Here is a 22087-nt window from a genome sequence, read left to right as displayed (position 1 = left end):
TTTAGTAATGTGTCATAAGTCTGCATTAAGGACACAATTATTAAAAACAACTGTTTTCCACAACCAGTTTGCTTTTACCACCTAGATGCAGTGAGTCATAATCAACTGTGTTGGCCTCTTTGTGTTTGTCAATAGGAAGCTCAGTCAAATTGTCGGCCATCATCTGGCAGTTGTACAGGTTTTTGTATTCATTGTCCTTATGTATTAATCTTACCCTATCCCTGCCTTTATGCTATTTCTCTACTCCTTTTACTCTTATTTCTCTTTTATCCTACTATAATGTATATATAAGTCATCTTGAATGCTTTTTTCAATGAATGATATGAATAAATAACTATTAAACAAGCAAATGTAACTCTACTACTATATTTTTACTTAATATGATATTATTGAAGTTTTCACTATTAGAGATATAATTTTTAGCCCTTTTTATACATTTTGTAAATATATTTTTTCTAGTAAATAGGTTATAGCATTCTTTATTATTAGGATTCCTAAAGTACTTTTGTCTTGATAATATAGGTCTTCCTTCGTTTACCTTTTTGTAGGAAAGTTTTCGACAATTCATGATTCTATTCATATAAATTGTTGCCCCCCCCAAACATTGAAATCTGACTAACTGAAGGCATCTTATTTTCAGTAACCAACATCTTCCTTTTTCACTGTGCAGATTAATCCTCCACCTTAGTTAACCTTATAAGTGGATTCATAGGCTTTCCCATCAGTGTGACTTTTTAAATTTTCTCTCTGGAACAGAAATAAAATAATAGATGCCATTCACTTTCAGTAATGCCCAAAGGATATAGCTGAGATTCTTTGGGATGTAATTCCCATCCATTGCTACTTTAACAAGATCCAAGTAATAATTCTGACAATGATTTTTAAATGCTTGGGGAAAAAAGAGACCTTTATGGCCCTATAATTAACTTTAAAATGTTGCTTAGAACCAGTATACAAAGCAAAGACGAGGGAATAATATGTACTTGCCAAATTTTGTAACACTTTAAAGTTATTTGTAAAATAACTTTACATCCATTGCAATATCTCATACCCCAGGACTGCAACTATTTACAAACCCAGAAGTAAATTTAATTCCAGAGAGGAAAATTTAATTCTTTGAGCAATACTGAAAGATTTCACCCTGTGAGTCTTCTAGACAGTTGCAGAAAAGCCTATATGGCAAGTCCAGTTAGAGTTTCAAAATGTCTTTTTAGGATAAAGTTTAGTACAGATGCAGTAAGGATTATAGTTGTAAATAATTTTCATAACCCTTTCTACTAATTGTTTAGCCATATCTGCTTCTATTCAGTTTTTATCATAAATCAGTCCTTAGTGGAACTTAATTTAAGTGCTCATGAATTTTCTCTATCCTGATACTGAAATATTATCTGGTATTGAAATAATCAGTCCTATCTTATATATTCCCATGTCATTTTCTAAACTAGGCAATAGTAGGAATTTACTATGTTTACATGACCTATTTGAGAATGTATATATTTAATTTAAAATCAGTACATTATTATCTTAATGGGAGATGTTATTCTATATGTATTAATGGTGTTGTGTAAATAACACAGGATCCTTTAAGGATTCTTCCCATGTAGAAGGCAGTTGCATTATGGGATTTTTTTTTTTTTTTAAAGAAAAGGACATTCATAGAGGAAACGCCTTGGGGGAGAGAACTGGGAATGAAATTAAAGTAGTATCAGACAGGTGAGGGCAACTCTAGACTTGTAGCCTGAATGTAACAAAAATCATCTATTTCTACATTACCTTAACTAGAATGAAAAGACATCACAGTGTTAGGAGCATAAGTGATCCTCCAGCAGCTTTCAGCATCTGTCATAAAGTGACCATAGTCAGCCACTAGATGACATTACCTGACAAAACTTTTTCTTTTTTTTTTTTTTAAGTGCATCAAGAAATCAATCAAAATAGAAAATGTAGTAATTTTATGCCAGATTTATGTTGTTCACAATAATTTGCTTTATGTGATATTTTATTCATCTCATTAGTTAATGTTATGAATACATTTGGAGGCTATTTTGGTTATAGTTTACAGTTTCCTTAAATTTATGACCGGAAGAAATAAGAGCTGTAAGAGTTAGAAAAGAAAAAACCTGAACTTATTCACATATGATTGTTTATGTAGAAAATTCAAAATCTACAGATAAATTTTTAGTATGACCAGGGTAATTTACCAAGGTTGCTAGATACAAAATCATTATACAAAAAAAATTGCATTTCTATATACCACTAACAAGCAGTTAAAGATCCACAAGTAGCATCAACAAACATGTCATATTAAAAAATATTAAGTTAAGGGATATATCATGTTCATAGATTCAATCACTCAACATAGTAAAGATGTCATTTCTCCCCAAATTGATACAGAAGTTTAACATAATTCCTGTCAAAATTCCAGCAAGATTTTTTTGTAGATATAACCCTCTGAAGTTTCCAAGACCACCCTCACTATGATACCAAACACAAGTAGGTATCCTAAGGCCATCTTCAGGTTTCATCATTTGCCAGAAGGACTCACAGAGCTCACTGAAAGCTGTTATAAATCTAATAACAGCAAAAGGGTGTAGATTAAAATCAGCCAAGGAAAAGCATATAGGGCAGAGTCCAGGAACATTCCAAGGATGAATTTCCAGTTGTTCTCTTCCAGTCAAGTCTTGGATAGTGCTGTCTTCTCCCAGCAACATGTGAGAATACACATAGAATAGTCCAAACAGGGGAAACTCACTTGAACCTTGGTGTCCAAGGACTCAGTTAACATTCACATGGTTAACCGCCTGCATGGCTGACTTTAATCTCCAGATACTCCAGAGGTCCAGCTGAAACCTTTTGGGGACAGGTCATTACTATACAGTAGATATAGACAAGTTTATTCTAAAATTTATATAAAAAGGCAAAGGAACTAGGATACTCAAAACAATCTTGAAAAAGAAGAATAAAGTGGGAAGAATCAGTCTATCTGATTTCAATACATTACTGGCAAAGATACAAAGAAACTAGATCACTCACACATTGCTAGAAGGATTGTAAAATTGTACGATGACTCTGGAAAACAGTGCGGCAGTTTCTTGCATATTACAAAACATGCAAGTAATATATGGCCCAGCAATTGTACTCTTGGGCATTTATCCCAGAAAAATGAAGATTATTTCACACAAAAATTTGTACATGAATGTTTAGAGCATCTTTATTTATAATAGCCAAAAAACTGAAAACAACCCAGATATCCTTTGAGAAGGGAATGATTAAACTGTGGTATATCCATATCATGGAACACTACTCAGCAATAAAAAGGCACAAAATATTGATTCACACAAAAACCTGGATATATCTCCAGAGAATTAAGCTGAATGAAAAAAGCCAATCCCATGAGATTATATACTGTATGATTCCATTTATGTAACATTCTTCAAATGACCAAATTATAGAAATGAAGAACAGATTAGTGGTTGCCAGGAGTTAAGGAGGGGCTGGAAGGGAAACATGAGTGATCTTTGTGGTGATGGAAATGTTCTGTATCTTATCTGTAGCACGTTAATATCCTGGTTGTCATATCGTACTGTGGTTTTACAAGGTGTTCCTGTTGAGGAGAATCATAAAAGGGACCCAGGATCCATTTGTGTTATTTCTTACAACTGCATATGAATTTAAAATTATCTCAAAATAAAAAGTGTAATTATAAATGAATGAATCCAAAAAATGAAGTGCAAATCCTCTATGGAGAAAGTGGTAAAACTTCATTGAGACATTAAAGATGATCTAAATAAATGGTAAGATATATCACATGCACTGATGACAAGATTGAGCATTGGAAATATATCAGTTCTCCCTAAATTGGCCAATCGAGGCTTTAGTACGATTCCAAATCGTTAGGTGACTGGGGCAATCTCTAATGGCTGCTTTACCACCTCGACCTTCCTCCACTTCCTCCTTCTATTGGCTGCACAGCAAAGCTCTGTGCTTTTGAAAGGCTGACAAAGCAATATAAAATGATGCTGTGGATACAGAGGTTCCTATGATTCACCTGTGTATTCAGAACACCAGTAGCACTTGGCTTTGTAAATTCACAAGTCCTTACTGCTGTGATCTTCTGTATGCTTCCATTTCCTTTATTTCAAAATGGGAACCATCATCAAAATAGTGCAAAAACCATAGAAAACGTCTATGAATCTATGTTTTATTATATCTTAATAGCATTCAATAAGCATCAGTTTTCTGGTGAATTCTGTTCTGGACAGCTTTTTATACAACAAACATCTATTAAGCCTCAGCTATGATTTCTGGAATAAAAAGTTTTGAGGCATTACCCCCAAAAGATTTGGAGATAAGACAAGGTATCTTTCATACATGAAATGACTAATTAAGCAAAGCAAGTATATGATAATATAGTATACACTATATACAAAATACTGAAACATGAAAAAAGGAAGTAGTTGATATGGGGTAAAGTTAATCAAAGAAAGCTTATTAGAGGAAGTAAATACTGAACTGAATCTTTTTTGTTGTTGTTGTTTTTTGGCTGCGTTGGGTCTTTGTTGCTGCGCACGGGCTTTCTCTAGTTGCAGCGAGCAGGGGCTACTCTTCGTTGTGCTGTGCGCGCTTCTCATTGCAGTGGCTTCTCTTGTTGCGGAGCACGGGCTCTAGGCGCACAGCCTTAGTTGCTCCGCGGCATGTGGGATCTTCCTGGACCAGGGCTCGAACCCGTGTCCCTTGCATTGGCAGGTGGATTCTTAACCACTGCACCGCCAGGGAAGTCCCTGAACTGAATCTTAAAGCAATTAGACATATATCTTCTGAAAATTTTTAGTATTATAATGCTTAACCAATTTATAAATATTGATTATATTTCAGCAAAATGTCTGTGTAGCTGTGGCCTATCACAGCCGCTCTGGACTTTAGATTTCTCACTCGTGAAATGAAACTGTTAGATGAAATTTTATCTCAGGTCCTTTCCACGTCTTTGCTATCTTATATTTGATATGTTTCTATCTGCATCTAAATTTGAACCAAGTATTTGAACTACATTTTGGGAATACAAGCTCTTGAACAGTTGAAGTTTGACTGTCTAAGAGTTCTCAGTTCTGACACTCTCCTAAATGTCTTGATGCTAGTAAATTGTATTTACTAGATAAGCACAGCATTTTAGCTAAACATATCTGGAAGATACTTTGAGTATTTGTCAGTGCTTATCACCTAGTTGCTAATGGACTGTGGATCACCTGCATCTACCTCATCAGTTTGTTGGAGAGAGCAAGAAAAACACTCTACTTCCTTCAGTTTCAGTTATAGAGAATCCAACTGTTATTATATTCCCATTTTAGAGGAATTTATTTCTTAACTCTAAAAGCTAGCATGCACTTCAACATAGGGTACGTTTATCCATCTGTGTTGAAGATGAGTAAAGTTTGACCTCTGCCTTCAAAAACTTTACAGTGGTAATCAATCTCTTCTCTGACTGGACTTCAGAATCACCAGAGTCACAGATGCCCAGACCCTGAGATTTTGGAAAGGTTTAAAAATTGTCAGTTGACCTGGGCCTGGGAGAATAGGGGATACTTATAGAAGAACAGTTGAGGGATTAAACCCAGAAAAGAAGGCTAGATCCAGGGAATGGAGGGCTTTAAACCACATGGAGGAATTTCTACTTAATTTGAAAGATTATGGAGACCATTGGATATGTTTGAGCAGAGAAAGAGGTCTATGACACAAATGATACTTAGGATTTTTGTCTGGTAGCAGGGTACGAGATAGAAGAGAAGAGGCTGAAGGCAATGAAACAAGTTAGGAGGAAGTTTCTGGATTCTAAATGATAGGTCATTAAATCTAGAGTGGTGACAGGGGAATGGAAAGCAAAAAAGAGACTGGAAAAACTTTGCTGAGGTGCGATTGTCGGGATTTGGTAACTGATGGATCAGGAGTCGGCAAACAAGCGAAAACAAAAATCAAAGATGACTGAGAGGCTTTGAGCTGGAGTAGCTAAGAGAATAGTGTGTCGATTTATAGAAATGAAGAAAGTGGAAAGGCCTGCCTAGAGATAAGTCCTCAAGTTGCCTCTGGTCGGCTTGCAGAAATGGAACGCTGTGACAGCGCCGTCCCCATCCTAGTACCTTCCCATCACGCACACCAGTCCTAAGGGCTGAGAACCCAGCGGCGTCAGCATATATAACGAGAGCAGAATTATCAGGAAAATGCTGCTTCTAGTTCAAGTCCATTTTTTAATTTACTACTTTGAAATATTATTTTATTAGGCTGTCTTTCTTACTGCGTATTACTACTGCCTACTACTATTACTCACTTCATGTGAACCAGCAGGAGGTGGGTTTTATACTCTGAAGTGTGCAGGAGAAGAATGAGCCCCAGAGAATGATCTAGAGGTGGGAGGAGTTGATAAATGCAATCAGGGAGGGTTAAATCCATCATTCCAACTCCCTATAATCCATTCACCATTTACCAACCAGTGTACTCTTTAAATGCAAGTCAGATTATATTTCTTCTCTGCTGAAACTCTGCAGACAGCTCTTCCATTGTACTTGGAATAAAATTAAAACCTTTCACTGTGCCCTGAGAGACCTCACGTGGCTTGGAGGCTGCCCACCTCTCTGAATCATCTTCTACCACGTTCCCCCTCACCCTCCATACTCCAGGTGCTTTCCAGTTCCTTGACTATGACCAGCTCTTTCCTCCTCAGACCCCCTCCCTCTCCTTGTTCTTTCAGAACTCTGCCTGCAGCACTCTCTCCAGACCTTCACCTGGCTCCCTCTTTCCATTCTGGTCTCAGGTCAGAAGTGTCCACCCAGTCTAAATTGACGACCATCTCTTCTCCTCTTCATTCTCTTCACATCCCTCTACTGTGTTTTTTTCACAGTGCTTCGGACTCTCTGAAATCATGTTCATCGGTTTACCTGTTTATTGCCTGTCATCCCCACTAGCACATGTGCTACAAGGAGCAGAGTTTTTATATATCTTGCTCACCACCACATCCCCAGCCCAAAGAAATAGTGCCTGGCATACAGTAAATCCATGTATGAATGTATAAATTAATCACTCACAGGACCTCTGGAAAAACTGCCCACAAAATATTTCCTTTAGAATAGAATCCACAATTGAGCGAGGAGGACCACAGATGATTCAGATATTTGAACTAGCAAATGATTTTGTTTTGTTTTGAAATAAGGAAAGTATTTTGCATTCCATTCTATCTCACCCCTCCCTCTCTCCGTCTTTCTCATTCTCTCTCTCCCTTCCTCCCCACCTCTCTCTTACACACACACACACAAACACACACACACACACACACACACACACACACACTCATGAAGTCAAACTGGCAGCCATAAGCCATAGGTACCTAGCTAGGAACACAGAGAATCTGGAAGAAAAGGGAAGCGTGACAAACTATCTAGAAAGCTGCACCAGCCCTCTCGGACAGTGTTATTTTAGAATGGGGCCCAGTAAAGCTCTTCACTGATTGTGTTGGGAATAATAGGATCAGAAACCTTTACTTATGGAAATAACTATTTTATGATTCTTTGCATTCCTTGTGTAGAGCCCTGTGCTCTTACCATCCTTTGGCAAAGTTACTTTTGAAAATGACGAAGGGAAATGAAAAAGACAACTTTTGCCCACACCTGGGCTCGAATTTTAAAGGGAAACTATCCCTGGAGGCCAGGCTTTGTGACAACACTAAGAGAAGTATGTGAGACAAGAATTAAAACCAAAGAAAACACTTCTGCGCCAGCTCTCTGGGTTTGAAAGGCAATTCAAGCAATTACAATGTGTCCATTTTTTATTGGTTAGGAGAGGTTTATTAGAGAGGTCTGCCGGGTTCAATGTCAGAGACCCACAGCTACTGCAGGCTCTCTACTCTCCCTAAGAGTAAGTTTACTTCCCAAAGTTGTCTCCTTGAGTCTTAAGCTGCCCAGTGCCCAAAACCGCTACACTCCCCTTTCATAGATGAGAGATATAGAAAAGAAGCTGGAGGAAAGGACAGGCTTTCCCAGAAGCTACCCGTGACGCAGAAGTTTCTACCACTGCGTTTATGTCTTTGTTTCAGCCTCCTATCTCTGGTCAAGCTTGACGACTTGCCTTTAAGGTCTCAACACAATCTCGGCTTTAACAGATTTGCATCAGTGTTAGCAATGGAAAGAGACTTGCTTGCATCTTACACAGGTGGTTTAAGCAGGCCAGGCAGCACGTTTACTGAGCTGCTCCTGGCGTCTCCCTCAGTCTCAGCGAACACCCCACTTCGTTTACTTCCTCCCCGCCCCCGAAACCCCCATCCTCACCCCTGCTGTGTGACAGAGTCTCAACTCACACTTGTGCCTTCTAACTTGGAGAGTCTCCATTAGGAGCCCTTCTCTGTTCAAATATTGGTAAATTTATTCTTTTTAACGGTGTTCTTCTTAGAAGCGCTACAATTCATTTTTAAATGAATTTTAGTAGTAATATATATTTTCTTTCTTTTTAGAAGGCACATTATTTTTCTGTGCTCTAGTATTTCTCTAATTCTTCATATCTTTCTAAAAATAACTGCTGGTGAGCTCATAAGTTCATTAGTTAATCCCACTGGGACTCAATAATGCATATTACAGACCTCCTGATTTTTATATATTAGATTTTCTCAAGAATTCCCTTACCTGTTATTCTCAACATAGCTATATTGACAGGGTCTTCATTACTTCCTAATTGCCCATATTTCTTTTTCTTGTTAAAGATCAATTTTTAAAATCAAACCTTGTCAGTTTGAAAGTATCATAGATATGTTATCCTGTTAATATGTTTCATATCTTTCTAGGTTTTTTTCTTTCCCCCTTTATCATAGGAAACGTATAAAATTTACTCATTACCTTTTTCTTTAAAACCAAATTCTTTTGCAGGGGAGGCGGGTGTCAGTGAGAGGGTAGGGGCCCATACTAGTTTTTTCCCCTGAAATAAAGATTTTTAAATGATATTTCATATTCAGAGGTGACTTTGTGAACAGTTATATTCCCTATTCTAAACGAGACCCTAAAATGTAAATTATGCATAGATTGTTGAAATTATTCCATGACCTTCTGGTCTAGGACCATGTAAAATAAGGTGACCAGCAATAATTAGAATAGTGAATGGCTGACCAAGAAATGCTTCTAAATTATCTTTTCAGTGAGCCCTTACTCAGACTGTCCATCATATTATAGTAGTAAACCTCACCTCTGGAAAATCTGATTGTGTATGTGTAATATCATTTGGAGAATGATTATTTGCTTTCCCAGAGAATTCTTCACTTTATTAAAAGATTCTTTGAAGAAGTAGATAACCCACTTCTTCCTTTAAAAATATTCTATTTACAGAAATTATATTTACGTATAACTTTTTAAGACATCTACTGCAGAAAATGAGGTACAGCTTCAGAGTAGTCTACATCTACCAAAGTAAACATCAGGGTTTTGGCTGCTAACTCAGTAGCATATTTTGGCATAGTTTTTGCCAAAAAAAAAAAAAAAAAAAATCCAAGCACTAAGATCAAGTGAAGAGGAGTGTGGACAAGGCAGACTTGGAAGAAACACTTGGATTAAAGTCATCACAGGAAGAAGTAAGGGGAATAGACAAGGCAGAAGATATAGCAATGTTTTCTTCTCTCTTATCCTATTCTTTGAGCATTCCACTGTCAGTGCTATTTCCAACCATTTTTTGTTTAATTTCTAAATGCTGTTACATAAATGTAGCCTCCTTCTTTCTCAGTTCCATTACAAGACACTTTTTCTTAAATATATAGTCTTTTGGGAAAACATATGACACATTTTAGCAATTTGATCTTCCTCATATGATTTATAGTTTCATCCTTTATACTTAAAGTTTCTAATCTTTTTGACCATTTGTGCTATCTCTACCTCTTTGAAATTTGCTGTAGTTCATTTTTAAAAACAATTGATAGATAAAGAATAAATATTCAGTGTAGTATTTTAATTGGAAGATCCCCTGTCCACTACCTTTTGGTTATTTCACAGTGAATAACATCGTTGACAAAAATGCCAAGATCTTCTCCAACCACAATTATTTTTGATCTATGAAACAGAATTTCCTTACAAATTAAGTAGTTTTTATAGTAGTGACATTTATTGTTGATGTGATCTGTTTAATATGACTGTAGTCAGAAGGGAAGTTGGGTCCGTTATTCTTCCAGAAATTTGTGGAAGAAACATTAAGAGAAGTAAAAGGCATTTCTACTCTGTATAAGGATAAAAGAGCTAGCTATAAGTAGGGTTCAGATTATAGATAAATTAATCTCTAATGTAATAAAAAAGAATTAACTCTTCATTTTTATTTAAGCTAACTCTTATCATCTAAAAACATACTATTTTAATAAATATTGGACTTCCCTGGTGGTCCAGTGGCTATGACTCCGTGCTCCCAATGCAGGGGGTCCTGGTTCGATCCTTGGTCAGGGAACTAGATCCCACATGCCGCAACTAAGACTCGGCACAGCCAAGTAAATAAATAAATATTTTTTAAAAAATAAAAAATAAATAAATATTACGCAGTGCTTTTACTATCCTGAAATAAATTCTAGAGATAACATAATTCACCTACTTACAAGATTGCTAAATTATTATATTCTTCTAGTTAACATATGAAGGAAATAAAAGAAAAATAACTCATAATAAGAATAATATATATATCAATATTTAAAGTGCTCAGGAAAATCTGCATGGGTCCTGTGTATAGAATCACCAGGAATTCCACATCTACAAATGCAGGCTGGTGCAGGTGTGCTTATTGGTGGCTCAAGTACTGTGGGCAACGAGGCCATCAGTGATGAGATTTTCTCATATGGTAGTCCATTCTTGGTAATATTCTGAACAACATAAAGTACAAAATTCCTTCAATTTACATGGTAGCTGGATTCCTGGAAAATTCTGTGTGTATTAAAATCATGCCAAAAGTACTGTGAGATTATTTGTTAAACAGATCTATATTCTAAGCCCATATAATCATGAACAGGTTTTTCAACTACATGAATAGCTGGTGAAACATTTGAAAACCATGTGCAATGCAGAACAGTTCTTCATATGCTATAATGCCCTGCAAATTGAAGGATGTCCACCTCCCTGGCCTTCTCCCACTAAATGCCAATAGCTCCTCCCAATTGTCCTGACCTCCAAAAACTTTCCTACAAATTTCCAAAATGCCCCAGAGGCCACTACCATGCCCATTAAGAACCACTGATTACGACTGAGCAAAGGCAATTTTTTGTAATAAAGAACTGAGATCGTGCACATTTATTTTGCCCCAAAGGTGAATTATCCAGTAAGAACAAGCCTGCCAATCCAAGAGGATACAAAAATCATTCCCTGAGAACATGGCAGATAATTAACCTGGGAAAACCCTTTATTTCCTACATTGTGGAAACAACATAGATTAGGGAAATGGGGGTTTGAAAAGTAGAAAAAAGATCACAGTCCCTAAGAAGAGGAGCTTTTGATAAGGGTAAAGTTGTGGCAGGGGAAAGACCAGGTCCTGACTACCATGTTTATCTCCTTCAAATAACATAGTTAGTGCTAAATGGACTAGTTTCCATGTTACCTACACATCATTGCAGGTTATTAATAAATGGCTGCTTTTTTAGTTAGCCTAAACTTTCCCCTTTTATATCCTTTTATGGATAGATAATGTAATGGCCTAGTGTTTCCATCCTGATGGAAGAAATTCCCCTAAAGTTGTATATCTTTTAAGTATTCGAAAGCTGCTGTCAGAAGTTTCCATTCTCTTATCATTGCTATGGGTGGATAGTCATATTAATTCGTGAATATTTTCACTGAACTTTGGCCCCAAGTTTTCAAAAATGGTCTCCAAACATGTTCTTGAAATGTGTACATGCAGCCCCAGATGGACATGCAACTACCTTCCAAATGCTGTTTTAAAATTATTAAAAATCTACTTTCAGTAATTTAGAAAAGAAAGCCATTTTTGTATAAGATATTTATGTTACCACTCCTTAGTTTAGGGAGGATTCTCCCTCTCCCATTCCATTCTCTATAATTCAGTTTCTAACCCACCTTGCTTATTAATTTACTCCTAGCAATTTCCCTTCCTCTGACAGAGCACACATTCTCATTATTTATACTCTTAAATCGCAGGGGTAAATACTGAGAGCCAGTGCAGGTCCTCAGTTATCTTAGGGACTTTGGTCTTTTCAGCCCAGGACTAATCAAGCAGAGAGTCATCATAAGCTAAAACTAAAAAGCCTTTGTAGTGATTTTATCACCTGGGAAATTTGTCCATCCTTCAGAAAGATTGTCACCAGGAAAGAAAAAAATAAAGGAGTTAAAATTGCTTCAGACCATTGACTCCTTAGGTCCCTCTAGATTCATACATTGAATTGGTTTTCAAGGGGTGGGAGGAATTATGAGAAGAGCTCCCTGAGAAAGCTTAGAAATTGATCATAGCCTTGGTAATACTAGGAAGTGTAAGTGTGATCGCTATGGAGGAAATGCCAAATGAGCCTGGAAGCCTGGGAAATGAGAAGGAAAAGAGAGGATTAACACCTTTTTTTTTTCCTATTGTGTTTGGGGATGGGTGTTTCCATGTAGTATGCATCTGAGAAGAGTCAATACCATTGACTTTAAAATATTTTTTCATTATAAGTGCTATTAGTAATTATTATTGAAATGAAACTGGAGTTACAAGCACTATAGAAAACAGGGACGGGCATTTCATAAACCTGTCCAGAAACTGGGCTCCCTTCTAAATATACCCACAAAATATTATTTAAAGTAGGTATGTCTGAGCTTATCTAGAACTGCTCACAAACTTCTTTTGTGTTTGGAGAATACAGATGCCTCCAAATTCAAAGGAAGTCTTTAAGACTGTTATCTGAATACATCAGTGAAAATTATATACTAACAATAAATATCTGGATATTACATTATAGTTTAAAGAACTTGAATTTTTACACATCTATTGATAAAGGCAGGCATTTGTATAATTTCTTCCCGAGAATTCTATTGACTTGTCAAAATCCAGTCAGGCACTTTAGGATTTGCCAGGATAAGCCTGCACTCATCTCTTTCTTCCACTGACTAACATTGAATTTTGCCCAAAATGAGTAAGCAAATAGAAAAAGGACCTCATTTTTTAGTCTGAACACAGTAGTGTTGGGGGATGTAACTCAAGGATATGACTTCAGTACTGGATCTTGTTCCAAATGCAAGTTCATTAGGCCAATCTGCAGAGGAGAGCAGGATAGAGTGCATCCTTCTGAGGGCACCTGTTAAAAGAGGGGTTCTCTAGTAAGGCCAGCTCCCACAGCTAAGTCACATGCACAGACTATAGCTTTCTGCTCTCTGGTCGAGGCAGCCATAGCATCCTTATTGTTGTAACTCCCAGATTGTGATACTGTCACAAAACTGTTGCTAGGCAACAAATGTGGTTACCAGGTCTCAGCGAATAGCTGAAGGGGAAAGCAAAGTGTTGCACCATTGTAGAGTAACCATAGCAATGACCTACTATTACAGACTAAAGAATTATCATTAACAATGTTAAAGTATCAGACAGAGGCCCCGAATCCAGAGACTTCCAGACAGTGTCTCTCTGCATAATTGAGTGATCTCGGAAGAGATTTAAACCGTTTAAAATCTGTTCACTCATTATTCCTACGGGAGAGTCTTTGTTATTATTATTTTTATTTTTTAATTTAAAAAGTGTTCCGTTATAAAACTATTAGTTAAATGATATAAGCTATCACAGGGAGTCAAAAACAGACTAATGTCCTCATCTGTTCTTATGTCTACATCAGTGTTATTTTTTGCCTGTCTTAAAACTGAAGAAAGACTTTATTTGAAAAATCTGTACATTAGTGTTAAATTGAAGCCACAGAAAGAAACTGTAGTAAAATAAAATAACTCCGGAAATTGACAACTTAACCTGCATTTTGTGAGTTGAATTCCTGCTGACTAAATAGGAGGCCTAGATGCTCTTTCAGTAGTCACCGCTTTGAAACATTTTTTTTTTTTTTAGCTTTTCTAAGACTGTCCCCTAAAACCTGTTTTCAAAAAAAAAAAAAATGTAGGCTGCTAGGACACTAAAATCCAACTTGTTTCTTTCTCTTGGGAAGCAAAGAAACGTGGGTGCTCTGCGGAGGGTGCAAAAGCCGGATTCCGAGCGCAGGGGAAACCAATCCCCGCGCGCGCCCAGCCTGGGGAAGTGGGTGGTTTCGAGGCGGGAGAGGGAGTGGCCCTTCCCGCCCAGCGCCTCGATTGGCCCGGAGGGGCTGAGGCCCCGGGGGCCGCCGGCCGCGCCTCGGGCGACCGCGGGGAAGTGCCGGCCGCGGCCGCGCGTCGGGGACGTGCTAGGGGCTCAGGCCGGAGGCGGCGGAGTTCCGGGATCGCCACCCCGAGCGCCGCCGGCAGAGACGCGGAGTCGGTGGGCCGCAGCCTCCCTCCGAGCCCTGGGGGCCACGTGAACCCTCAGGTACAGGTGTGGTCCCTAGGGGTCGCGCGCCCTCGGGGGTGGGGGCTGGACTCCGAGGGCGGGGCGGGGCGCGGCGCAGAGGGCGCGGGCTCGAGGACAGAGGACCGGCGGCCTGGGCCTCGGCAGAGCCCGGCAGTCCCGTCCCACCTGCGCCGGCAGCACGCGAGGCCACCTCGTAACTGAATCTGTGCATTTTGCAGGCACCGACCGTCACGAGCTAACTTCCTGGAAGAGCTTCCCGTCGATTTTCAAGTTCTTTACCGAAGCCTCTGAGGCAAAGACCAGTTCCCTGAAGCCGACTCTGACGCGGCGCTCCCACCGAATAAAGCACGAAGAGCTGTAAGAGGAGAGCGAGCGAGACGGGGGAGGGGAAGCCGAGGAAGCACACTCGAGCATATGCATCCACACGTCTCCCCACCGCCTGTTGTCGGCGAGCAGACTCCCAGCCCCTCATTAGATTGTTTTCTTCCTAGAGCACAGGGTCGTGATATATACATCTAAATAGCGTTTTGCATTATTTCTAGATGAGTGCAACTGTCAAAGCAATATGGGTTCACTGGTCGTGCTTCCTGCGGGCTGTGCTCGGGCTTCGCGCTGCCCGTCAGCGCGCAGATTAAGGCCGACAGCGCCCTGCCCGGCGCGGCCGGCGCGCCTCTAATTGCCCTGATGGAGCCCGCGCCGGTGCTGCGGGGCGAGGGGCGTCTGCGCGGTCCTACCGCCGGCAGCCACGTAGCCGCCGCTCCGCTCCTCTCCCCCGGCCCCCCTTCCCCCTGAATCATGTCCATTTCTTTTTCCCCCCGAACCGAACCGAAGGAAACTTTTATTCTAGACTTAGAACTCCCATTTTAAGCAGGTTTTTCCCTAAGGGCGTCTATGTCTTTTTTTTTTTCTTTTAAGGAAGTCCGCCCCTCCCAAGCCAAATTTAAATTCATAACGTGAATTCCGTCATGTACTGTGTAGTTTGGGGAGGGCAAATTGTTCTCTCCCTAACGATCTATTTTCATTTCGAGACCAGAAGAAAAACTGCATTAAAAAAATCTATAAAGTACCCAGTCCACGCTGAAAACCTTGCCAATTGAATACGAGATTTTACACAGGTCTCTAATTTCAGAGGAGATTGTTTAAGCCAAAACATAATGATGAGCAAATCTTTTAAGTACATGTGGGAAAGGTTTCATTTTCAAGGGAATTTCCAACTTTATCATTAGAATTTACTTTTTTAAATATATAATGTGTGTTGGGTAGCACTGTAATTTAGATAGCATACTTAAGTTTTGTTTAAATCTTAATGTGGAGGAAGTTTGTTGTTAATCCTAAGTAGAGTGGTCTATTCTGAGCTTTCATAGAGTTAGACCTTTTTAGGGAGAGTATTTTTTATCGTCGTAAGGAAAAGGAATCTGTGCGCTTGAACCTTTTCCTTCTGAAAGGCTTAGTGGGGCTAAAATGATTCTTTTAGTTTTCTACTTCAACAGAAAGGGAAAGACCTGGTGTGAAAGACTTTTCTCCTCTCAATCCAAAGGTATAATTTGTAGTAGTCCACCTCCTCTGTAAGGTTTTGCCTTACAGTTTCAACAATTAAGTATTTTAATCCAGCTAGGATCTGGCCAACTCTGTGAAATATGAGGTAAAATAAGTTAAGATTTTGCTGACTTTTAAATTCACATGTTAAATCTTAACATTATGAATTTTTTAATTACTTGTAGAATTTAATTACCTAGTGAAGATTCTGTTTCTAGTAAGTGAGGATCTGAATTTAGCATTTTTTTCATCCTTTTTTAAAGCATACGCAACAATATGCCTGCCTTATTTGAGGACACGATAAAATGTACCCAAAATAACTTAGAACTGTTTGACTCCTCAGAAAAATAACTTAAAATAACCACCTCATGGATAAAATGTTTTTATACTAGGAACCGATTTCAGCAAGTTTTAAAACTGATAGTATCTGTGTTTGGTACACAAGTGCATTAATTAGTTCTCATAATTTTAATGATGGTAAATTAAGGTGATCTTTCTTTCAGTAATCTTATATGCATATCTTTCGATGTTATTTTAGCAGAAACAACATAGGAGGAAAAATCAAAATGTCATTTTATCCAATTCCTTGGGTGGCTTAAAACGTGTAACCCCAGCAATGTCAAGCATGTTGCTCTGCAATCTTTTCTGTTTTAGAAGTAATAGTGAACTGTGTAAAATAATGGCACCTTCCACGGAGAGGATTTGAGAATTGATGTGGATTGAATATATTTTTCCAAGTGTTATAAATTGTGTGCTGTTTTCAGTATATGAAAATGTTCACAAGAAACTAATTTTATTGCATTTTTTTTAATCAGCACTTGTACAGTACTCAATTTGTGAAGCTTCTGCAGCTGAATTAGAGCAAATACGCTCAGGTTATAAACCAAATCACTCCTATTTCTTCTCTTCAGTTTTCTCACCCCTCTTTTTTAAAAAACCTTCACTTGTAACTAGAGTAAATCACTGCTTATTTGCCTTTAATACTTTAAAACTACTGGGTTGTTAGGCCTTGTTTAACTATCTATAGAGAGCTATCTGCAAACTTAAGTTGTGTAAATGTAATTTCTACTTGTGGATCTGCGCTGTTGCAACCCAGAGGGAACTAGGCGACCCGTCCCAGACCTCCAACTGATTACTGATAAGATTCCTTGTAATGTACAATTTTTTAACCTGTTGATTATGGGCTTGTTGGTATAAATATAATATTATTTTCACCTCAGTTTTCCTGGAATAACAACAGTCAGTTTGGTAGTAGCCCGCCTGCTTGGACGAGACAAGGATTAACAATGTTTCTGCTCTGCTCTCCCACTTTGGTTTCTTTAAGACAAGTTTTCAGGAGAGTAGAGGTTTAAAGTTGGGAAGTGGGCTTTTTTTTTTTTTTTTTAAATTATATAGTGAGTTCTTAGAGGAAGTGAAATGGGAAACAAGGAGTTGTTGATCAATCTAAGGTTCAGAATAGAACTGTTAAAACTTAAAAGCCAGATACTGGCTTTGGAGCTTTCTAAAGGTACTTAAGTATACAGCCGTTAAAAGTTTTCATGGATATTTGAAGGTGGGGGGAGAAATATTCTTGTAATAATTGTTCTTTTCTCAAGTTTCTGCCTTGTGCTTCAACTTGGATTGCATTATTGTTTATACCAAAAGAAAAGGAAACTAAAGCACAGGAGTTTCCTATATATTATATATTTCTGTTTAATATTTTAAAATAAAAACAATTTTCCCAATATCCAGTGACTTATTATTCTTGTTCAGAAGCTCATTTAATCACTCACAGAGGTCAATAAAAGCAGAAACTTAATAAGAATGATGGGACAGCATTTATCAATATTTTAAACCTTATAGTTACTTATTATTACTATTACTGTTGCTGTAAGGTAATATCTTAACTTCAGTTAAGTCCCTGTTTAGCTTGGAACTTTCACAAAGCTTTTTTTTAAAGATATTTGTTTTTAAGACCTAAAATATCTCCTTGGCTACAAGGAAATTTGAACCCGTTGTTAAACTATCATTTTATGAAATATACTTTACTGTATACGGTAAACAAATGTGTTTTCCAAAAAGACTCTGTTGAGGTTAAATTGCTCCCAAATCCCTATATAGGTCCTTGATGTAGTACATCTAATCTGAAAATACCTTGTTTATACTTATTTCACAGCTTTTCCTTCTTTAAAACCTGTAACTTTTTTGAGAGAGTGTGGGTGACAAAATATGTTAACTGTATTATCAGTGCTAATAAATTAGATTTTTTCATTTTTCTCTGGATTATCCGGGGTTGCAATCCAGACACATGTGTGTCTCCGGTTGTAATCATAGTTTGTAACTGTAGACTGACAGGTTCCTTTTGGTGTCTGTAATCCTGGTTCATTTAAGAAAGATTACTATTACAGAAAGGTTAAAGTTTTCTCAAAATTTTTCCCTATGCCTTTGTAGAGAAAAATGTCTTTAAATAAATGTGATATATTCTCATTTTTGAAATATGGGTGGCAAAAAAAAAGGATAATAGTAGTGGTTATTTTATGATTACTTATTAGGAGGTATAATAATATAAAATAAAAGACTCCAGGAGGTACTCCCTTTCAAAAATTGAATACTTTCCTTCCTTCCTTCCTTCCTTGTATAGTGTGACTGAGTGGGAGTCTCTTGAATTGTTCGTCTTCCTTTTATCTAATATTCTATTAATCTCCAAAAAGATCAGTTTGAGTCTGGGAAAGGGTTTTTAATCAACACTTCACAGAGCTTAAAGCTACCCTACCTAAAGCGTCAGCTTTGTTAGGCGGTTTCAGATTTAAAGCATTGCAACTGTCATGCACTGTACTAAGAGTAAAGAATGTACACCAAGTGGAAGATGTTGAAAAGAGGGAAATAGCACAAAGTCGATTAACAGAGACTCGAGATAGAAGCAGCCATCAAAGCATTCCAGCGTTTATCTCGAAATCTATGTAGGATTAAAAAAAAAAAGGCAACAATGATAGTTTTAAACCTCACACTTAGGAGAGATGAATGTTGATTTAATTGATTCATTTGGATCGATGTTTTTAAAGTTTCACACCACTGATCTTTCATGTAGTGATGTCTTTAGCAGTCAGTGGTCTGACATGAGCCTTCTCAGATTTCATCAGTGGGACTCTCCATGACATCTGAAATTATGCAACAGCCTTCGCAATGGTAACTTTGGAATTGGGAGACCTTGATGCCAAAGAGCATGGTTACATTGAAGAACTCTTGTTAATTCTTAGCACAAAGGTTTTAGAGGAGTGGTAATTATAAATGAACCTTAAAGGTTAAAGTAACCAAATATTACGGAGTGGGCTTTAATTGCTAGATAGGAGAGAATCCTACTGAAAGTTTGACCATTAAGTGGATATCATGCAGTGACCAGTCTTTTCCCCTTGAATGGAAAAAAGCTTGAAAATGGAAATTTGACTTAATCCATGAGGCCTTCCAGGCAACTTTTCCCAGTCCTTTGCCTTGAGATTTGTGAAAAACCTTTCACTATATTCTTTGTATTGTTGGAGTTGAGTTCTATTTGAAACATGTTTCTAGAAAAGAAATCTAGAGAGGCCCTGCATCTTTCTTTCCAGATCATTCCACTTTTTCTTCCTTGGCTAATACATTGGGTAATATGGGAGACTGTCATAGGTAAAATAATGTTGAACTGTACTCTGTAGCCAGCCTGCAGTACCAATACAAAGAATCTGAAATGAAAAGACAACCAACACCCCAAGAATGATATGTCTCTTTTTAAAGTTTACAATTTGAATAATGAACTTGGATAGAAACTTGGCAGGAAAACAAACCATGGCACCATCACATCACCAACCATTTTCACTTTTCTGTCCAATTTCAGAGTGCATGTGTTTGTGAGTATTTCACTAGATCAGTGACAGCTCTTTATTTGCATAATTATATGCTCTGGTCTGAAGAGAAAACTAACCCCCAAATTTCATGGGTCACCAAACTGCAACAATCAATGTTTTATCACATATGCTAAGCAAAATCTAAGAAGCTATATGAAGTTTCTTGGGGAGTTTTTACTCCTCAGAAAATTAAAGCGTTTTCCTCTCCTGAATAGATTCAAAATCTTTCCAAGTTCTTTGTAACTGAATTCTGTTTGAAGGCAAAACTAGAGATTAACATGTAGATCTGGATCTTAGGCTCACTAGCATTACTTCAAAGTGGCTTAAGAAGAGCAGCATTTTTGGAACACTAAACTTTTAAATTCTAAGTACTGTCCTTCATGCTATCAGGAAAAAAATTATTGGCCAAATTATGATTAGCCAAAATGAAGCCCAAATTAACTACAATTGAATATGAAGTTCATTTCCTTCTATGAAATACTCAGGGGTTTTTTTTAAAGACCTAATAGGAAAACATGTATATATGTATATATGCATAGATGTCTGTGTGTATGTGTACACACATGCATACACATATCCATCCATGGGGTGCATATGACCATTCCACCAGGATAGACAACATATACAGTGTGTGTATGTCTTTTCAGTGCTGGTAACATAGTAGGTACTCCATATATGTTGGTCACCAGGATTGTTTGTAAAATTATTTTCTTTTAAATAAATTTTTCATGTTCAAATTCTGCAGGGCTTTGTAATAAATATTTTTGAATGCCTCAAGTTCATTTGCATCTGTAAATTATCTGTATGTAATGTGTATCAGTGTTTAAGGTTGGCTTTATTTCATTAAAGAAAAATTGATTCAGACTGTTGGTGTTTTTAGTTTATAGGCAATCTGCCAGACTTGAAATAAACTAGAACATAGAGACACATGCAGAGAGTGACTTCGTTATGGAGTTATTAAAAATCGTGGAAAATATGCTTTTACCTAGCCTCTTAAGGAATATACTAAGTGCATGATTTAATTCTACTGCAAAAGGACTTAGGTCTGTATTTTCATTTAAAAGCATATAGTACAAAGCGTTTTATTTAAAGCTATCTGTTAGTAATAATATATTAACAGTTTCTTTGTCAGGTAATTTACTGTCATAAGAAAAACATTAGAGAAAAGGAAACATTGAGCTAAAAAATTTAAGAATTGCATGGTTTTGAAGTATTTTATTCTCTATCTTGGAGAGGGATGAGAGGTCTTTAGGTCAAGCATCAGAAATTTTCTAAAATGTTCCTATTATTTCAAGCAAAAGAGAAACCAATCTCTCCCAAGTTCTTAACTAAAGTTGAATTACAAGTGGAAGACACTTTCTTTCTCTTTTAGTGCAAAAACTTGAACATCTGCTTATCAGGAACACTGTCCATAATCATCACATCTCACCTTGTTACTGTCCTTCCAAAATGTTCACCTAGTTATACTGCCTCTGCACCACCCATCATCTACCTCCCCAGTAATTGCTGCTTGCTGTCTTGGATTCCTCTGGGTGAAAATTCCTCAAAACTGAATCTGTAAAAACAAATAAATAAATACAAGTTTAGCTTTTTTGTCAAACATAATGAGTTAGTAAGCAAATAAGTTAATGTTGCTGTCTGACTAAGCATTAAAGAGTGAAAAATAAAGAGTAGAACCCTTCTAGATTACAATTTAAAGATTTATAAGTTGGGGACCTATGTGCCTCTGAGATCAATTTGCATTTTATTTTTAGTGTATAAACTCTTAAAAGGAAAATAATAGACAGTACGTATACCTAATTACTTTTTTTCTCTCTATTTGACCTTTGTGGGGACCTTGCTATGAGTTTCAGATAGAGTTCTCGGTTTTCTCTTCTGCTTGGGACACTGAAAAGTCTGTTATTTCCTATAGAATTCCACACATGAGGTGATTGACCCTATAGCTGAAAGGGCTTTCTCTTTTTATCATTTTCATTTCTTTTTGCTGAAGTACCACCTAATCCCATTGTGCCTGAAAAAGGTATCTATGATTCAGTTCATCTTCATGCACCTCCAAATAATTTTCCAAAGCCTTATTTTCTTCTTTGTCTTATTTTAACTGTAATTACATAAAATGGCTTTTTTCCAGTAAATGTTCCCACCTTCTCTGGGTACCTAGATAATCAGGATTTATCAACTGACGAAATATTGATGGTTTGTTGTGGTGATTTTGGTTTGGGGGTTTTGTGGGGGGTTTTGTG

The 22087-nt window shown here is 37.5% G+C and overlaps 1 protein-coding gene across 2 annotated transcripts in view; it reads left to right on the top strand.

The window, feature by feature from the left end:
- The window catches only part of FAM172A (family with sequence similarity 172 member A), a 421563-nt gene extending 400854 nt beyond the window's left edge, over positions 1–20709 (top strand). For both annotated transcript variants that reach the window (XM_036846745.1, XM_036846746.1), the window contains one exon: positions 14673–20709. In XM_036846745.1, coding sequence (XP_036702640.1) covers positions 14673–14815 — 143 coding nt within the window. In that variant the 3' untranslated portion in view covers positions 14816–20709. The remainder of the gene's footprint in view (positions 1–14672) is intronic.
- Positions 20710–22087: the final 1378 nt, after the last annotated feature.

The sequence above is a fragment of the Balaenoptera musculus genome, chromosome 3 (assembly GCF_009873245.2).
Source record: "Balaenoptera musculus isolate JJ_BM4_2016_0621 chromosome 3, mBalMus1.pri.v3, whole genome shotgun sequence".
Classification (NCBI taxonomy): domain Eukaryota; kingdom Metazoa; phylum Chordata; class Mammalia; order Artiodactyla; family Balaenopteridae; genus Balaenoptera; species Balaenoptera musculus.
This window is presented reverse-complemented; position numbering and strand designations above follow the sequence as displayed.